The 20,818-nt window shown below is 47.1% G+C and overlaps 1 protein-coding gene across 1 annotated transcript in view; it reads right to left on the reverse strand.

Annotated features, from left to right (window-relative positions):
• Positions 1-9,325: 9,325 nt before the first annotated feature.
• Cdk15 (cyclin dependent kinase 15) overlaps positions 9,326-20,818 on the reverse strand; it is a 71,904-nt gene continuing 60,411 nt past the window's right edge. The window contains exons 10-11 of the mRNA XM_059278132.1: positions 12,458-12,576; positions 9,326-9,525 (exon numbers count right to left, since the gene is read on the reverse strand). Of these exons, the coding sequence (XP_059134115.1) occupies positions 12,467-12,576 (110 nt within the window). The 3' untranslated portion in view covers positions 9,326-9,525; positions 12,458-12,466. The remainder of the gene's footprint in view (positions 9,526-12,457; positions 12,577-20,818) is intronic.

Raw genomic sequence — 20,818 nt, forward strand, 5'->3', positions numbered from 1 at the left:
CCGCACCAGCCTGACTCTGGAGCCTGGGTTTCTTGTCGTCTTCCTGCCTTCCTTCCGTGGTCTTTGGCACATCTCACTCCTCTGTGTTCCTTCCCTTTCTCTTCCCTGGGTCCCCGGAACCACCTGTACCACTATTAGCGCTCATGGTTTTTAAAGCACCTACTATGCACCAGGCACCGTTTACAATAACTCCGGGGTGGTAGCTCGTTCACTCACAGGAAGCATCTGAGAGATGCTGTCATTATCTGCTCTTTCAGGAAGAGGAAATGAGCGGGCGTGGTGGCTCACGCCTGTAAGCCCAGGGAAGGTCTAGGCAGGCGTATGACCACAAGCACAAGGCTAGCCTGTGCTACGCAGTGAGGGCTGTCTCAGAAAATGAACAAACAAACAAACAACAGACAAGAGGAGGTGGAAGCAAGAGAGCAAAAAGCCCTTTGCCCAAGCAGTAAGTGGCAGAGACAGATCTGAACAAGAGGAACCGGATTCGGATTCTGCATCCAGCTTAGCCTACTGACGTCTTCTTACATTTTCTCTTATTGCACGCATTGGTATTCTGCCTGCAAGTGTGTCTGTGCATCACGCGCATGCCCGGTGCCTTCAGAGCCCAGAAGGGGCTGTCAGATTTCCCTGGGACTAGAGTTATAGATAGTGGTGAGCTGCCATATGACTGTGGGACTCGAACTCGGGTCCTCTGGAAGAGCAGCCAGGGCTCTTAACTGCTGAGCCATCTCTCCGGTTCCCGTATTAATCTTTGTGTTTGTGAACTTTTTCCTTCGCTCACCTCATAAGTCACATTTCTTAAGCTTTTCTTGTTTCCTTTATCTTTTTGTTTGAGAGAGGAAAACAAACAAACCTCCCCATGTAGCCCTGGCTGGCTTAGAACTCTAGAGAGACCAGGTTCCTTCAGACTCGCAGAGATATGATTGCGTCTGCCTCCTGAGTGCTGGGATTAAAGGTGTGGACCACCACTCCTGGCTCTCTCCAATGCTTCAAACTCTGAATCCTATTTATTTCTTGTACAATCATCTTATGAGCCTGACCATGTACCAAGGACAGTTTTGGGTATTTGATTAGGGGTGAAGTTGAAAACTTAGTAGAGGCCTGGAGCGGTGGCATTGGCACCTATAATCCTAGTGCCTGGTCTCAGCTGAGGCAGGAGGATCATGAGTTTGAGGCCAGTCTGGGCTACAAAGGGAGACTATGTCAAAACAACAACAAAACCAGAAAACAGAACAAGACGTGGTAGCAGAGTGCATTCATTGAAGATATTAAGTAGCTGCCAGGAGAAAGAATAGTTTGTCTTTGAAAGTGTGGCCACTAATAGGTTGTCCGGCTGCCGGTGGGTGGCCTCGCACCCATGCACCCATGCGCTTGAGGAGAGCGCTGACTGGACTTCGTGGGTTAAAAAGAGGAAGACACGAAGTTGTGAGGGGGATGTGTTGGGAGGAACCTGGGAGGAGCTGGAAGGGAAACATAGGGAGAATGTAATTCTGACACACACGTAAGAAATTCTGAAAGAATACCTTTATTTAAGGGCAAAAATATTTTTTAAAAAAATCAAGATAAAAAACCAAGGCACTCTTCAAGGCATATTGTCAGTGACTGCCATAAAGGTTCGTGTGGAGTTTGCCTTCTAGAAGGGGAGAGAGGAACAGGAGCTGTCACACAAAGCCAATCATAAATTACTGAGCATGAAGTCAAGTGATGACCTGGGCTAGGAGCATGGAGCAGGTTTGGGGGGATTAGTGTGCAGGAGGTTTGCCTGTCACAGAGGTGGTGTGGGAAGCTGCCCTCAGAGGTGACATGTGCCCAAAGGCTCGACCCAGGCCAGGGGGTTGTCTGTGAGGGTTATTGGGGTAAGGAGCCAGACAAAGCTGGGCTGGGAGAAGCCAGGTTGGTTTACTGTAGCCCCAGATGCTGCCAGCTTCCTTCGGCCTATAAAAGTGCATCATCTCTCATGTGCTAAACAAAATAGGGAAACTCACGGCCCTTGCTCTCTCTCTGCTGCTATTCGACCTCCTCTGTCCCTTTGGGAGAGAATTTCTGAAAGGGTGTACTTCCGTTTTCTGGCCAACTCTCTTTAACCTGTCACGCTTTTCTGTAAATGAAGGCAGCTCCCTCTAAGTTACCAGGGATCAGTAGCCAACATATCATGGCCTTTCCTACTTCACTCTGGCTTTTCTCTTTCTTTTTCTTTTTTTAAAAATACACAACTGGGGCTGGAGAGATGGCTCAGAGGTTAAGAGCACTGGCTGCTCTTCCAGAGGTCCTGAGTTCAGTTCCCAGCCACCACATGGTGGCTCACAACCATCTGTAGTGAGATCTGGTGCCCTCTTCTGGCATGCAGGCATATATGCAGGCAGAACACTGTATACATAATAAATAAACCTTTTTAAAAAATACACAATTGGGGAATACATATAAGCACACTCTTTCGTAGTTTTTACATTTTTAACCTTTATTTTATTCCATGTACGTGGGTGTTTTGTCCTTATGTATGTTTGTGCACCACGTGTGTGCAGTGCCTACGGAGATCAGAAGAGGTGTCGGATCCCCTGGGACTGGAGCTTCAGACAGTTGTGGGCCGACATTTGGGTGCTGGGAATGAAATCTCTGTCTTCTGAAAGGGCAGCCAGTGCTCTTAGCACACACACAGCCATCCCCCAGTCCCATTCACTACAACTTAACATCTTGCTCTCTGGACCACATGGTCACTGCATGCTTTTCCTGACTTCGATTGCACAGAAGGACTCTAGTTTTTGCCTTTCTTCCCATAATACCTTCTCTCGCTATCAATTTCTGTCAGCTAATGTTTTGATTGTGTTAGTCTATTTTCTGTTGCCATAATAAAACGCCTGGGACTGAGTATGTCATGAAGTAAGAGATTTATTTGTCTCACAGTTATGATGGCTACAGGACTCAAACAACATGGAGCCAGTGTCAGGGGACATCACCCTAGCAGTATTTGTGACAATACATACAGCAGGAAAATGAGAAGGGAACTAAGTGGCAGTGAGCATGGGTGGGGGCCTGCATGAGTGGTGGCCTGCATGGGTGGTGGCCTGCATGGGTCGTGGCTGACTTTGTAACAACTCCTTCCTGAGATAATTTGCTCTGTGAGATCAGCTTTAATCCCTTCTGTGAGGAAACAGTGACCCAGGCCAAAAGACCATGTGCTAGACCCCACTTTTATTTATTTGTTTTTTAAAGATGTATTTCATTTATTTGGAGTTGGGAGCATGAGCCACATGAGTGCAGGTGCCATCAGAGGCCAGAAGAGGGCGCTGCATTCCCCCAGAGCTCGTGTTCCAGGCCGTTGTGAGCCACCCACAGTGGCTGCTGGGAACTGAACTTGAGTCCCCTGGAAGGGTGGCAAGCACCGCTCTTAACCATTGAGCCCTAGGTCCAGCCTCTTAGATGCCATTTCTTAAAGTTACCGTGACACTGGGGACTAAGTCGAAGCACATGAACCCTTGTGGCGCTGGCGGCTTGGCGTTCTCCTTTGCCGATGCTTCTTTCTCCCAGCCGCCGTGTGTGGGTCTGGTGTGGTTTCTTGTGTGTCTTCTTTCTGGGTATGTTCGGGCTGCCACATCCCGGTGACTTCAAAGACCACCACCATCAGGTGATAACCATACATGGTGACTCTTCGTTCTTGGGGATTAGGCTGGCAGTTTGATCTGATGGACAAGGCACTTCAAACTCAAGACTGGGAAGGAGCTTCTAACTTTCTCTTTCAAACTCACTTGACTCTGAGTGATGCACTAAGCCACCTAGACCCCCAGACTGGAAGCCTTCCAGCTATTCAGCCCTCCCCCACGCACCAACTGGACCCCACAGGCAATTGCTACAGGAGATCTATGCCTTGTCTACCAACAGTAATCCCCTCTTTTCAGTTAAGAGTCACATGTGATGGAGTTTCACAGCTTTTGTCATGATTCTTCAGAATTTTGCCCCTCAAGAAAGGCAGGCCCACCTCCGGTCAGAAGGAAACTCTGAACAGTCTGAAACTTCCAATACCCCCTGCATTTCAGGAGAGGTGAGCGGCAATCTGGCCCGTGAGAGGTAAAGAGCAGTACGCATGAAGCCCGGCATGGTAGCTAATGTTTGTAGTCCCAGCATTCAGGAGGCTGAAGCAGGAGGACTGTCATGAGTTCCAGGATAGCCCAGGCTACAGAGTGAGACCCCTCACCCCATTTAAAATTTAAAAATTTTAAATGGAATGATATATTTAATTCCATTGGGATCTCTTCCGATGGAAGAGATACCTTCTTGTCTCACTGGGCACAGATGCTCCTGACGTAGCTTGGAAATGCAGTGGAATCTCAGGACAGTGATGGGAACCAGCCTGAGGTCCAAGGTACCAAGGATACAGAGGAGAAGGAAGTGGGTTCCTGTGCTATTGGCCCACTAATTAAATCCCACTTATTGACTTAAAAGTGTTGATTTATTTTATATGCGGGTGGGTAGCGCATGCATGCTGTGCATGGCATGTGTGTGGAGGTCAGAGGTCAAGCCACAGGAGCTGGTTCTCATAGAAGTCTTAGGGGTTGAACTCTGGTTGTCAGATTTTCCAGCAAAGGCCTTCAGTCAATGAGTTCCCTTCCCAGTCCCATTCTGAGCTTCTATGAGAAATGATATGCTTGTGGGCTAGACGTTGAATTCCGGGTTTCACTTCCTCAGGCAGAAACATCCTCTTCGGTGTGTCTCCTGTGCAGAGCTCTCTTCTCCTCCAACTGCCTGCCTTGCAGATTCTCTCAGGATAAAGTTTATCATCATCTCTGAGCTCTGTTCTCACCGAATCTGATGTGAACTCCATTAACTCTCTATCAGACTATAGGATGCTCCGGGGAAACATGTATTTTGGAGACACACACACACACACACACACACAGAGACAGAGAGACAGAGAGAGACAGAGACAGAGAGAGACAGAGACACAGAGAGACACATACAGAGAGACACAGAGACAGAGACAGACAGACAGAGAGACAGACAGAGAGATTGTTGTACAGGGTCCTTCTTCTTTCATAATCTTCTCTGTATTATTCCAATATTAACATATGTGCTGCCAAAGCAAGTCCCCTTGAGGGGAATGTTAACTACTCTGTGTTTCTAGATCTCAGATGACTGTTGAATGAGTCAATAAGCAGACTTGGATGAATATTTTTACATCTGGTTCGTTTTGGACTCCCACAATACCTTCATGTAATAGCCACTGAAAATACTCACAATATTGATAATAAGCCATTTATTCAACGATGCACACACATCAGGTCTTCTAAGGACACACTGTCCCTCCTAGAGACAAAGAAGAGTTAGAAGTACAAAAATATGAGGCTTGAAGGCTCTGAGGAGGTGGATGGAGATAACAATGGCTTGGGGGTTCGTTTACGAAAGATGTCAAGAGGAACGAGATGTCAACGTCACCTTCGGGAAACGGCTTCTTGAGCTGTTCGGTTCTAGGGAACCTAATTGCTCGGGAGGATAGGTTTGCTTCTCCCAGAGAGCTCACTTTTAAAATGGTGAAAGTTTAAAGACTAACTCTAAGGTGTTGTTAGATGTACGTACCCCAAATATTCAGATATGTTAGCAGGTGCCATTATCAACTTTCATAAAAGCCCTAACATGGCCAGCACCGTCCAACAGAACTTCCAACGTGTACGGGACTGCACTTTGTCCCAGAACAGGAGGCATCAGCCACACTTGGCTACGTGCCGGGAACTGTTGTGAGAGCCAAGGGCTGGTGGTGTAGACTTAATCACTTAGATTGAAGTATAAGGGGCTAGGGATACAGCCCTGCAGTGGAAGAGCACTTGCCTAGCATGCACAAGGCCCTAGAGTCAACCCCCAGAACCAACAACGACACAAAAAGAAACAAAGTGATAGATGGAAGTCTACAGCACTTTCATCACCAAAGGTGGACAGCGCAGGTCTGTGTTTCATGTGCCCAGTCCTGGTTAGGAAAGTTTCAGTTATACTTAGTAACAACTCCAAGATATTAGTAGCTTAAATAGCATAAAGGTTTGTTTGTTTTATGTGTACGTGGGGGGGGGAGGGGTATGTGCATGTGGGAGTGTCCTCAGAGGTCAAAGGGGAATCGGATCCCCTGGAGCTGGGGTTACAAGTGGTTGCAAGATGCCTGATGTGGGTGCTGGACACTACTAGAAACTGAACGTGGGTCCTCTGCAAGAGCAGTGTGGGTGGGCTTCTACCCTCTGACCCATCTCTCCAGTCCAAGTAGAAATTTTTCCGCCTCTCTCCCACTGTGTGCGTCATTCGGGAACTCTGTCCTATATCTCCTTATCCTTGGCTCATCTTGAGTGCTTCTGGCCCCTGTAACCCCAAACCACAAAACAAAGCAAATCTGGACAGCCCTGCAGTGGTAATCCAGGGAATGCTTGGCCCAGAGATGACACTGACCACTCCCTCTCACAAACCATTGGTAGAACAAATCATGTTGTCCTCCCCACCCACTGAGGAGGCAGGAAGTACAGTCTGATTATGGATGATCCAGAGACAGAACTCCCAAAGGAACAACAGTAATGGCTAAGTGTTGCTAATCAAATGGAGTACAAATAATTATGGGTTTGTTTGTTTGTTTGTTTTTCAAGACAGGGTTTCTCTGTGTAATAGCCCTGGATGTCCTGGAACTCACTCTGTAGACCAGACTGGCCTGCAAATAATTATGCTTTTAAAAGCCAAGTGCATCTCTAGCAAAGGAATCAACAAAAACATGGGAGGAACAATGCACACACAGCAGGAATGCTCATTTTACAAAATTAAGGAATGACGGAAATTTGAATGTTTTAGAGCTGTATACATAATTTTTATTAATCTCATTAAAGGAGAAAAAAACACAATCATAATTAATTTGTCTTCCACTTAGAATTAAAGAGAATAATTATTGTTTTTGTTTTTCAAAACAAAGTTTCTCTGTATAGCCCTGGCTGTCCTGGAACTCAATCTGTAGACCAGGATGGCCTTGAACTCAGATGAGCCTGCCTCTTGCCTCTTGAGTGCTGGGATTAAAGGCATTCACAACCACCACCTAACTAAAGAGGATGATTTTGTTAATTTAATTAAAAAAATGCTTTCACAGAAAATAAAACAAATTTACCTACTCTTGCAGCAGCAGGGTCTTAGGGAAACCCCATGTCCCTGATGCTCAGAGGTCATGCTAAGAATCCGAAGGACCAGCTGTTCTCACTTCCAACTAGGAATCTTGGTGATTGCTCTCTGTATCATCCAGGGGGCAGAGGAAGCCACCACTGTGGTGGGAACTTGGTCCATATTCATGGGCAGGTGAGCCAGCTCAGGGGACTCAGTCCCTGTTCATGGGCAGGGGAGCCAGCTCAGGGGACTCAGTCCCTGCTCGTGGGCAGGGGAGTCTTCCTGACTCTCCCAAAGCAGCAGCAGCCTGTACTGACCTGCGGTGGCCCACAGCTGGCAGCCCCTTTGCTCCGTGACAGCCATCTGCCACTGGAGAGTGTCTCTGGCTCCTGGGTTTTCTCTTACAGCAGCTGTCCCCCCATGTGGCTTGTCCCAGTAGTCCACCTTGGAGCACGCAGCAGAGTTGGGGGTGTGCTGGGGGAAGCAGAGGCTTTGGGGACAGTTTGTGCAGCAAACCCTAGCTACTTCTATCTGCTTCTGAGTGCTCTCTGTAAACTCTACTATGTCTTAGTACTGCTAAGATTATGCAAGATTAGATGGGCAGACTAATAGGTGCACAATACACATCTATTTCTTATGCTACTTTTTTAGAGTGTGGTATGTGATACGTGGAGCTGAGCTTCATGATTCAAATGTGCCCAGATCAGAGACCAAGCTGCTTTTGTTCTTGTGGGGCAACGTCTTGTCTTAGTATTTCATTTCTGTAGCCTGAAGGGATTAGCATTATCTGTTGGGGGCCGACAGATTATATAATTAATTCACCTTGTACTTAAAAGCGCTACTTTCCACTAAGTCGCGGCCTTACTTAAGTTGTAGGCATTTTAAGGCCAGTGTGTAAGATTTTAAATCAGATAAAAACTGACGGGAATAAGTATTGTTTTGACTCGCTGTGATTAGTCAGGTCTGAGTCCTCTGAATTGTGAGCTGACGTGAAACATCAGCTGTCTCTTCAACAGTAGAACCGTCTACAGATCCAGTTGAGATGTGGTTATCGGAAGATCTCAGACACTGGACACACTTAGACGTGAGGTTTGCACTTGAACTCTGGCATACTGCCTTAGAGAAATCGCTTAACTTTGCCGAGCCTCTGTTTCCATTTATAGGGTGGGATAATAATAGCAGTAGTACTTATTTCAGTGAGTTGTATGAGTAAGTTATGTTTTTCCCTGCTTTATTCAAGTCATCAATAGAAATCCTTGACCAGAGCAGGACCGAAATCTGAATCCTTTACCATACCCCTACAGGCATGTTTCTAGGTTGAATAAGACCTGCCGTTTGTGAATACACCCTGCCCGCCCCGTCCCAGGCCATACTGTTTCATCTGGCAGGTGCAGCGGGCAGACTTTGTCCAATAGCTTGCTAATATACACAAAGGCAGCTTTTCGGGGAGACCATCTGCATTCCTTTTCATCCAAGACACTGGGTGGACAGTTACCATTTCAAAATTCTCTCTTAATTGGTTCCTTCTTCTAGTGGTCTCTGGTTTCTAGGCTACTAGATTTCATGAGACGACTCCTTGATGAAGTAATTTGAGTTTCCCAGGCTTCCTTTAGGAGGCACAAGTGTCAGCCGGGGTGGATCTCGTGCCGAGGGTGCTGTGTGTGCCCGTGTGTCTGATGGTGCCCCAGAGCTTGAGTTACATCTCTGGAACTCTAGTATCTCCACCATCAAGGGAAGCTTCGGTTCCTCATAGCTTTCACCATCCCCCGCAGACAATTAGGCTTCAGTAGCAGGTGTTAGAGTGAAACTCAGCTCTAGCTAGGAGCTCAACAGTGAGAGTGAGCTCCTAAAATCTGGGTAATTGAAGTAGTAATGTATCCCGATAGCCAATGAAGGAAGAACACATCCCTGGGGTCATCACCAATAGCCGCCAGCAAGTCCATCCGTTGACAACTTTATCCAACAGACCACCTTCTCTCTAAGCCAGACTAAGCCCCTCCTGTCACAGGAGTCTCTGAGTTGGGAAGAGTTGTAAGGACATGAGGGGCAGGCCTCAGCAAGTACCCACTCTGGCTCCAGAACGCTCCAGTTGTCTGTCTCTCAGTCTGTCCTATAAAGAAACGGAGCTTTTGGCCTAGGGGATTGTCCAAAACGCTGGACACTGTTCTGAAGCTCTCTCTCCCCTCCCCCCCCCCCCCCCCCCCCCGTCACCTCTGTTTACGTCTGTTTGTTTAGGCAACAACAATAGCAGTAACCTTCCATGGCATCCTCTTCGTGTATTTTATCGTTGCCTTGAACATCACATTTTAAGTATTCCAGGTGGCAGGAGAGAGAACAAGGATCTCTGGTCCAGAAGGGAACAGGGCACGAAGGCTTCAGAGTCAGCGGAGGCAATGAAACAGCATGGCTGTAGCCCTGAAAGGGAATGAAAAATAACGAAATGAAAAACGAGTAACAGAGTACAGATCGAGTAAAGGAAACTGTTACTGGCAGAACTCCATATTTCGTTTTTAAAAGGTGATGATTAAGGACTATGCCATCTTAAAATATTCATTAAAAAATTTATTTATTGTCATGTGTGTGGGTTGCTATGTGTGTTTTGCCTGGGGGGTTAGTCTGTGCACCACGTTCATGCAGTGCCCAGGGAGGCCAGAAGAGGGCGCTGCATTCTTTGGGACCGGAGTGATAGGTGGTTGTGGCCACCATCTGGGTGCTGGGTATTAACCTGACCCTGTGGGAGAGCAGCCAGTGCTCGTAAGCCCCAACCATCTCTCTAGCCACCGAAGGCATCACTGCAGTGTGGTGGCACAAACCTTTCATCCCAGCAATCGAGAGGCAGAGGCAGGTGGATCTCTGTGTGTTCTGGGCCAGACAAGGCTACAAAGTGAGACCTATCAGAAAATATCTTAAATTCACCTCCGACTTCACAAACCTGAGTGGAAACTCACCACATCCGTGGGTGGAACCACACCAACTTTGAAAGTGACATACGAGACGCACCTGTGACGGTGGATGGTTGGCGTGCAGAACACTTCTTGTCGTGGGCGTCAGTATCTATTTAAAAGTCCCAAACTCATATTTTTGTGGCTCTACCAAGAGTCTTAATTTTGAGGAGCTGGTGCTGGTGGCCAAGCCCTAAGACCCCAATTTACATTTCGACTCCCCTGAAAAGTGAATATTTTAGCATAAACTCAATTCAGAGGAGAAGATTTGCGGGGGGGGGGGGGGGGGGGGGGGGGGGGGCAGTGTCTGGGTGATCACGGCCCTTATTCTCTTTAAAGGGGCAGGCCTCAGCAAGTACCCACTCTGGCTCCAGAACGCTCCAGTTGTCTGTCTCTCAGTCTGTCCTATAAAGAAACGGAGCTTTTGGCCTAGGGGATTGTCCAAACGCTGGACACTGTTCTGAAGCTCTCTCAATGGAGCGTCACATACGGTATCCACTTGATTTTCCACTGTGACCAGTTTTATGTCTAGAGGTAGCAGCTCTTTTGCGGGAGTCCTGTGGAGATCAGAAAGGCACAGGAAGGCAGGGTTCTCTCCCTCCCTTCTGGCTGCTGAAGTAGGACAAAATTGGTGGGAGAGTGACAGCTCAGTAGTTAAGAGCACTAGCTGCTCTTGCAGAGGACCCAGGTTCTGTTCCCAGCACCCACATGCTGGCTCACAACTGTCTGTAACTCCAGTTCCAGGGATTGGATGCCTTTTTCTGGTTTCCTCACGTACCAGGCTTTGCATGTGGTACACACACTTACACGAGACAGAACACTCATAACAAAAAAAATTTAAACTTATCTATCTATCTATCTATCTATCTATCTATCTATCTATCTATCTATCTATCTACCTACCTACCTACCTATCTATTTATTTATTTTTCTGAGACAGGGTTTCTCTGTGTGGCCCTGGTTGTCCTGGAACTCACTCTGTAGACCAAGCTGGCCTGGAACTCACAGAGATCCTCCTGCCTCTGCATACTGTGTGCTGGGATTAAAGGCGTGAGCCACCACCGCCTGGCTTTTTATTATTGTTTAAATTTTAAATAGTTTTTTAAAAGTAGGATGAGCCTGTAACCATAATAGAGATAACAGTAACACTAAGGTAGAGAAGCATTTGAGGCCCTTCCCATTGATCTTTTTTTGATGGGGGTGTGTGGGGGGGGATAAAGTGTTTGTGTAGCACACACCAGGCCCTGGGTTCAGTCTTCAGTTCGAGAAGGAATGGCATCTTGATAATGGTGCGAGGGACCAACCTTTCACTTCAGGAACTGTAGTTCGAGTTCATCCTGCTCCCAACTGGGTAGTTTGAAATGGCGCAAGGAAAAAAACCTCTGCCCTGGAAACTGCTTTGCATGGGGAACACCATGACTATATTGCTATTTGTAATTCCAACTGTGCATTGTCAAGACACAAACTTAGGCGTTTCTTCTGGGGAACAGCTGTGATTCTAAACTCCCCTGTTCTCTGAAGACAGATGATTGCGGAAGAGCCCAGAAAGCGGACACCCTTGATGCCCAGACACCTTCAGTCATCACAGTCAGGAACAGAGATCCACCAGACAGTCACAAAGAACTGGAAAACGCCCTGTGAGTGACACTGGGGTGCACACCCCGGGGGATACGCCAGTGGTTTCCACCCAGGAGACACGGCCCATCTGTGGTTGTCAACTGGGTGGCCCAGTCATAGGGTAGTGATTATGGTCTGGAATCTGGCTGACCCTGCGTGTGGTTTTCACTTTAACTCTGGCTAGACTCCTGTCCCTTCCACTCAAGGCAGAGGCTCAGAGTAGGAAGTGCTCCCGAGACGCACAGGGGTGCCTGTACTTGGCGTTGGGGAGTGTCCCGCCAGGCTTCTGTGCAGGCCAGCACATGCTAGGGTCTGGCGGACCTGGGAAAATTTCCCATAGTGCCTTTCACTCCTTGAGATTGCCTGACAAGGTGGCAAAGACAGTGAAGCATCTTGACTTAGCCGGAGCGGTGGGTATCAGCACTGGATATCCCACAGCCCAGGAAACCTCTCAGGCTTTGGGGGAAGCGGGTCTGTGGGTCAACTTGAGCCCCGACGCGCCCTGCCAGCTAACAGAGAGGCCTACCTCGTTAAGGAAAACCACGTCACTGGAGCTCTGTTACACAGCGTGGGTGGAAATCCTCACGAGCTGTGACTCAGGAGCCCACTGCAGCTCCAGGAGTGAAGGAAGTAGCCACGGACATCCTCACCTCTTCCCCAGCTTAGGAAATGGGGTTCTGAGGAGGAGTGGGGGTCTCGGGACAGAGGTGAACAGTGTTCCCTCCATCCCGCAGCGATCACTTGTCGGTTCTGGGACTGTGTACCTGCTAGGATCTGGATCAGCTCACCTTTTCTTCTCACCAACATTTGTTGAACCCGGGTAGGTAGTGACCCGTCCTGCAGGAGGCCGAAAGGTCACACGCTTCTGGCTTTAGCTCCACGCCCGAAACAGCAAACAGAGACTCCTCTGTAGGGAAGAAAAGAGAAAAGCATCAACGTATGATTTCCTGAGATCTTCCACAGGACATCTATTTTGTCCACCTGCTGTAACATCTGTTACCCAAAGAGACGTCAAAATAGGCAAACTTCCCGATAACTTATACTGACTCAGGGCTGACTTGCTTTTCCAAATCTTTGACAGTTGCCAAGTGTTCGGTTTAATTCACTTCAGTGTATACCCACCAAATGAACACGGGTGAAATTGGGGAAGGGCCTGGAACCCACGGGGAAGAGTTAGAACGCCAAGCCCAGGAGTCCAGACTGCAGTCCCAGCAGGGGCAGGCAAAGAGCACCACATGGGGCTAAATATACTGTGGAAGGTTAAAAGACCCGTCAGAAACATTAGTTGCTAGCGCAATGGTTCTCAACCTATGGGTCACAACCCCTTGGGGGTTGGATATCAGATAATCTGTATGTCAGATATCCTGCATATCAGGTACTTATATTGCAATTAATAACAGTAGTGAAATTATAATTAGGAAGTAGCAACAAAATAATATTATGGTTGGAGGCGGGGTCACCACAACATGAGGAACTGTGCTAAAGGGTCGCAGCATTAGGAAGGTTGAGAACCACTGCTTTAAAGAGATTCTAAATAGACTCTAAGGCATGACTTTGATAAAATAATAAAAAAAAAAACTATTTTGAAATATCTTTATGTAGTACCTTCATCCTTATACGTAGACAGATATTCCTTGGCTTACCATGGGACATGTCTTGGTAAACCATCGTAAGTCCTTGGGTTCAATCCCCAGCACAGAAGAATGGTAACAGATATCATACATCAAAAATGGATTCTTTATTTTATGTGTATGGGTGTTTTACCTGCATGTATGTTTGTACACTATGCATGCAGTACCTGTGGAGGCCAGAATGGGACACTGGATCCCCTGGGATTGGAGGTACAGGATATCTGATATACAGGTTAGCTGGTATGCAACCCCAAAGGATCACAACCCACAGGCTGAGAACCAATTCTCTGTGTTCTGTGGTATGGGTGCTGGGAACTGAACCTAGGAACTAGTCCTCTGGAAGAACAATTGTTGCCTTTAAGCACCGAGACATCTCTCCAGCTCCATCAGAAATGCATTTTAAAAGGGCTGGAGAGATGGCTTAGCGGGTAAGAGCACTGGCCCTGTTTTCAGAAGTCTTGACTTCAATTCCCAGCACCCACATGATGGCTTACAATGGTCTAGAACTGTAGTCCTACAGGATCTGATGCCCTCTCCTGGTGTGCAGACATACATGCAGACAAAAATGCTCACATACATAAACTAATATAAAAATGTATTTAATGAGACCCTACCTCAAAGCAATAACAACCACAGCAAGCACGGAACACACCTAACCTACGGAACGTGAGAGCTTACCCACACTGTACACCGTAAAGCTGGTTGTTTCCCTGGTGACTGTGGGACTGGGAACACAGAACAATTCTGCCACCACCCAGTGAGGAGAGAGTGCGTCACTAGACCCCCAAAAGGTCAAAACTTGAAATAAAGTCATCCCTTGTGCCACTGTTCCAGGACTAGTATATATGCCAAAAGATGCTGAATCTCTCGTGTAAAGCAGAACCATTAGTGCATGTTACACACACATACGATGTCCTTTCAATTGTCTCTAGGTTACGCATCACCACTAATGCGGTACACACTGCATAAACAGTTACACAGCATCTAAAAGATGATGATAAGAGAAAAATTGGCCCACGTTAAGCCCAGAGACAGTCCCCTGAATATGTGGGGTTACTTGAATCTGATAGATTCTGCAGTCAGGGAACCCATGGGCATGGAAGGCCCGTTCTAGGGTTCCTACTATGCATATGGCTTTCACCCCATTATAACATTGAAACAACTCTTAAATGAAAACATTGCCCATCAGGGACAGTCTGTATTTGATTGGTCGGTCACCCTGGCCGTTTGCAGCTCCACAGATGCCTATGTTTATTACACACCTGTCTCTGACTACGCTCAATAGACTGATGGGCCAAATCCTTCCAAAGCTGATGTTCCGTTAAGGGGCTCATCTGCATGAGAGGAAAACAAAACTTCCCAGCAGATCTCTGTGAGTTAAAAAACAAAACAAAACAAAAACAAAAACAAAAAAAAACACAAAAAAACCCATGAACGTGTGCAAGACGCCTTTCACAGTTCCTGACGCCGAACAGTTGCTGTTGCTGGAGACATGAGCAGAGGCATGAGCAGAGACATGAGCACAGAACTTGCTCACAGCATCCTTCCCACTCAGGCATTGCTTCTCCAAGCTCACGGTCTGCAGGAACCCGGGTTGCTCCAAATAGCTCAATATGCAACAGAGACAGAGCGTCTGTTTGGCACACCAAAGGCACATACTGTCTTAATGATACTGTTTGCTCAGAGCTGTTCACACCCAAAGGGAAGAAAGAAGCTGTGCTGTCGGCCTTGCCTGACTTGGCCTGGACTTCTCTGCCTCGGTGCTGTGGGAACTCTGCGCTGTTGACATCTTTGGTTTGGGATTGGGCTTGGACAGGAGGATAAGCCTTTGCTGGTCCGAATAAGACGTTTTTCCACAGGGATGCAATATTACACCCTTTTGTACTTTCCTTTAGTTCACATCACAGCACAAACGGCGAAAATAAACAGTGTCCATACTTTGCAGATGGCTCTGTAAACTCAAATACAAGCCGATTTAGGAGTTTTGTCTCCAGGAGAAACCTCTTCGTACCTTGGAGACAGTGACATGAAAAGCTTGGGTTTCCCAGAGGCTGCCTTGCCCTCAAAGTAGGGATAGAGAATAGAGGTGGGGAGGAGGGAGAGGAGAAGGAAGGAGGAGAGAGGTGGGAGGAGAGAGGAAAGAAGAGGGAGTGAGGGAGAGAGAAGGAGGGAGAGGGAGAAGGGGAGAGAGACAGAGAGAGAGGGACTGAAAGAGAGAATCTAATCAAAAGGATTCAGTGGGTCGCAGGCTGCCAGGCTCTCCTTCCTAACTCACTGTAAAAGAAAATGAAAAAGCGGAGAAGGAAAAGATAGAAAGGGAAGGGGAGAAGAGGGGAGGCAGTAGACGGCTCTCCCTCAGTGATCCGCAGCGAGGCAAGCCCTTCCACTCCTGTGACTGCTCATTAGCTCAGCGAATCTGACAGCGTAATTATCACAGCCGCTTTGCGCTTAGAATAAATAAATACGCAAGTGGGTGCTTAAAAGTTTTTTTTGAGAAGGAGATTCAGTCACCTAGACCGTCGGTGCGACAAGTTTACTTAAAACTTTTAGATTCTTCCGTATTTAGATCATTTTCGGAGGAGATAATGAGATAGTTGTCGCTCAGTCTAATTGAGTTCCTCAGCTCCCGGCAGCTGGCTGTCACCCTTTCAAACTCGGCGTTGACTTTCTTCCTCACAAACCGGATCCAGCGTCTCTGTTTACTCTCCCTGCGCTGATAACCTGGGGAAGGCCGGTGCACTGGAGTGCAGAGAGGGACTTAATGGGATTGGGGGGCTGAATAACCTTCGCAGGAAACGAGATAATCAAATCTCCCTTGTCTGTGCCGGCTAAAGGAGACAGGCCGAGTTACAAAGCGCTTGGAAATTAAACCAGCCTTGCAAAATGTCTAGCTCTTTCCCTCATCACGTGGACGTTGGGCTCTTCTTACACATCGTCAGTCCGTCCGCTCAAACTGCTTACTGTGTGCGATTCTTCAGAGTGCACACTTCTGCACAAGGAGGCCGGAATCCTGGCTCGTGTGTCTGGATGGCAGCTTCCTATCTTCAAAGCCCAAAGGTTCACAGCCTACCTTAAACTGGAGTTGCCACCTAACAAGGAGTGCACGCATCTCCCATTAATGCGGATAATCTTTCCTTTGAAAGTTAATTAGTGCCTGTTTGTCTTTTCCTCTCCATCTTGCCTCCTGAGACTCTCCTAGAACCATGCTTACTGTGTCCAGTGAGCCGAAGGTTTCCTGAACATTCAGTTCATTCTGGGATAAAAGAAACTAGTGCTAACCCACTATGTAGATGGAAAAATCAAGGCCTAGGAAGGCCAGTGGTGCATCTGGTTTTGGGAAAAAGAAAGAAAGAAAATAAAGAACAAGAAAACATAAGCCTTTAATTCTCAGTTCTGAGCTCAGAACCCATGTACCATTTTGGTCTAACCCATTCTTAAAACAAAAAATGATATCACCAACATTAAAGAAAATCCTGAAAAGGAGGGGAAATGATCTAGAACATTTTAGTTCTCTATATTAGCTTTCAGTTTTGTTCATGTGCGAATACCTTTCCTAAGTAGATTATAATGTGCCGTTTTGTAGTCTTGTTTTTGGTTTCTGAGTTAGTGTCTCACTGTGTATTTTTGGATGGCCTGAAATTTGCTATGTAGGCCAGGCTGGCCTTGAACTCACAGAGAACCACCTGTCTCTGTCTCCCGAGTGCCAGGGTCAAAGGCATTTGCCACCACGCCAGCTGGCTTTTCTCTTTTTCCTCTTCCTCCTTCTCTCCCTTTCTCCCTTCCATTTTGAAAGACAGCATGGCTACGTGAGCCAGGTTGCCCCCAAATGCTGCAACTGAGGTCACGTAACCTCAGGCTCACCTTTCTGGCTTTATGGATCTTACATCCTAAGAGAAGTGCTTCCATCACACTGCACACTCCTGTTTTAAATGGTTCACAGCTCCGTGTGACCAGTCAACACATTACCGTTTATCTAATCGGTTCTCCAGTGCTCAGTATTTAAATTGTTTAGTTTTACTTTGTAACTTTTTTAAAAAAAGTTTTTCGAGACAAGGTTTCTCTGTGAAGCCCTGGCTGTCCTGGAACTCACTCTGTAGACCAGGCTGGCCTCGAACTCAGAGATCCGCCTGCCTCTGCCTCCCGAGTGCTGGGATCAAAGGTGTGCGCCACCGCCGCCCGGCTTGTTTGTTTATTTTTTAAGCTGCTCGATTGTTTAGCCAAATAATTTCAGGGATAAAAGTATCTTGATTAAGAGAAGTTTTGTGTAGCTCCTGCTGCATAAGGTTGGTCGAATCTGGTATTGATGGAAGCCACAGTCACCCGATCTATACTCCAGTGTGTAGGGAATCATCTGATTATCACACCACTTTCTCTGGGAGTCACTGGGCTAAAGGAAAACAAAAACCCTAACTTGATAGTTATTTGGTTTTGTCTAACACCCCCCCTCTAAAAGCTATCCTCCACGTGATGGTGGGCTGTTTTTGTTTCCTCTGGAGTAAATTGCTATTTTATACCTTTCCCCCATTTTCATCTGATTCTTGTTTTTCTTGCAAAACAGAATGAAACAAAAACAGTAACCCCGGCTGGGAGGTGGTGGCACACACACACCTTTAGTTCCAGCACTCGGGAGGCAGAGGCAGGTGGATCTCTGTGAGTTCGAGGCCAGCCTGGTCTATAGAGTGAGTTCTAGGACAGACAGGATTGTTACACAGAGAAACCCTGTCCTGAGAAAACAACAAAAACAAACAAACAAACAAAAAACCAGTACCCCCCACTGAGTAAGAAATCTTGAGCCCCAAGGGTGTCTGTGGATGTTATCATAAACAGAAAGACTGAGTAACACAGCAGACACTCGGACCTCATTGCACAGGGAAGGTGGTACTGGAGTGTGACTTTCCACAACATCTGACATTGAGGTATGAAATGTCGGGGGGGCCATCCCACCCCCACTTTTCCCCAGGGCACTCTTAAGCAGGAGCAGCAGGAAATATTAGATAGAAATTTAGAGGGGAGAGAAACAGATAGAAAACGCAGGAGAGCCTCGGGAGGGCCTGGATCCTAATCCACGGGGCCTGACTGTCTCTGCCAAAGGGCTTTTATAGGAATGCCAAGAAGGGGAGCGTAAGACTTCCCTGCAACACAGCCACGTGCAGACCATCCCAGACACCTGGTACTCAGGCCTGTGGTCCAATCATCCTCTTTATGCAGACCTGCTGGGTAAAGCCACCAGGAAACCTAGGTGGGCTCCAACAATAAAACATGCAACTTGGGGATGGTGGAACCTTTCCCAGAAAGGCTTTACAGTAACAGATCGGCAACAAGTGTAGGCACTGGGAACGGACCTTGCCTCGTAGACCATATTGCTATAACATCCTTGTGAGGTCTGGGTGTGAAATGAATTTGGGGGAGAAGAGTGGGCTGGGAGTCTCCTGTGAAGTCACTCACAGCTGGGAGACTTCACTCTCCGTCCCAATCTCCATTGCCTTTTTGTTTGAGTCAGTATTCCTAGGTAGGCCAGACGAGTCTCACACTTGCGATCCTCCTGCCTCGGCCTCTTGAGGGCCGAGATCACCAGTATGCACCACCATACCCTGGCGGTCCCAATTTTCTAATCTGTACTATGAGAGTAATAATCGCAGCCTGGGTTGAATGAGATCTACTTGAAGCACATGGGTGCCAATAAAGGCGACTCTGATTCTCCCCCGGCCTCAATGATATTTCTCTATGATGAAGGTGTAGGATAAGCAGCCTTGAGGGTCCTCTCCCTGCTTAAAGTCTTACTCCTTCCTGAATGACTTGTCTTTACTTAGAGACTCTTTGAGCCTGTGATGGCAGCAAATTTAACCAACTTAAAGGTTTGGTGGGATTGGGGGATTGGTGGATTGATATACCTTCAAGTCTATGCAACACCGTAAAGGCCATCTCGACCTCTGATGTGTGGGAATGTGGTGAGGACAACTTTTAAGGGAGAAAGTGATTAAATGTGTCTCACTAGACACTTCCTTACTTGCTTATTTTTTATGTTTTTAAATAATTTTTCGGGGCTGAAGAGATGGCTCAGAGGTTAAGAACACTGGCTGTTCTTCCAGAGGTCCTGAGTTCAATTCCCAGCACCCATATGGTGGCTCACAACCATCTGTAATGAGATCTGGTGCCCTCTTCTGGCCTGCAGGGATACATGTAAACAGAACACTGTATACATAATAAATAAATAAATAAATAAATAAATAAATAAATAAATAAATATTTTCATTACATTTATTTATTTTGTAGATGTGTTCCTGAGGGGTGTGTGAGGGTGGGTGTGCTCATACCACAAAACTTGTGTGGAGGTCAGAGGACAACTTGAAGGAGTTAGTTTTCTTCTTCTACCACGTGGGTCAATCTCAGGGATTGCCCTTAGGTAGTCAGGCTTGGCAGGAAGCACCTGTACCCACTGAACCACCTCATTGGCCCTTAATGGGGTTCTTGGTTGATTGTTTTAAAAATACTGCTCAATAAGCAATGTGAAAAGTGGAGAGGGGCTGGGCGGTGGTAGCGCACGCCTTTAATCCCAGCTCTGGAGGCAGAGCCAGGCGGACTCTGTGAGTTCGAGGCCAGCCTGGACTACCAAGTGAGTCCCAGGAAAGGCGCAAAGCTACACAGGGAAACCCTGTCTCGAAAAACCAAAAAAAAAAAAAAAAAAAAAAAAGTGGAGAGGGGCCTGGGAGGATGGTCAGTCTATAGCGGATTGGCTGTATGAGCATGAGGACTCAAGCTGGATCCCCAGAACTCACATAAAAATCAGGCATGGTGGTAAAGGCCTGTAATCCCAGTCCTGGGGAGGCAGACGCAGGGGGATGCTTGAGGTTTGCAGGCCAGCTTTATCTGTGAAGCCTGAGTCCCAGTGAAAGGCCCTGTCTAAAAAAATAAGATGAACAGCTATCGCGAGGAACAACACACACAGCACACAGACACACACACACACACACACACACACACACAAATGAATAAATAAATAAATGGTAGGGAGAACGGTATATGTTACACTGTTTTAGGTCCTGCTGTGGTGGCACACACCAGCCTGGCTTACATAGTAAATTTCAGGCCAGCCAAAGCTACACAGCAAGACCCTGTCTCAGGAAACATAAATAAATAAGTAAATAAAATAAAATAAATAAATAATAAAGAAATGGGGGACGGGTGGAGAAGCAAGCCTGGCTTAGAACCTCTCTTCCCTCTTCTCCACATCTCCAAACTTTGAAACCTGGTCGCTAACATATTCTAGCTAAACTCTAAGTACACTGGATCCGAAAACAGCAAACGGGCTGGAGAAGGGCACAGTGGTGGTGAGAACTTACTGCTCTTCTGGAGGACTCCCTGTAACTCCAGTCCCAGAGGAGCCAATGCCCTCTCCTGGCCTGTGTGGACACCAGGCACACACAGACACACACAGACGTGCTGGCAAAACACTCCTACCCATAAAATAAATATTTTTTTTAAAAAAAGCAATAAACAGAAGCAGCTTGAAGTCATGCA

This window comes from Peromyscus eremicus, chromosome 13, assembly GCF_949786415.1.
Source record: "Peromyscus eremicus chromosome 13, PerEre_H2_v1, whole genome shotgun sequence".
Lineage (NCBI taxonomy): Eukaryota > Metazoa > Chordata > Mammalia > Rodentia > Cricetidae > Peromyscus > Peromyscus eremicus.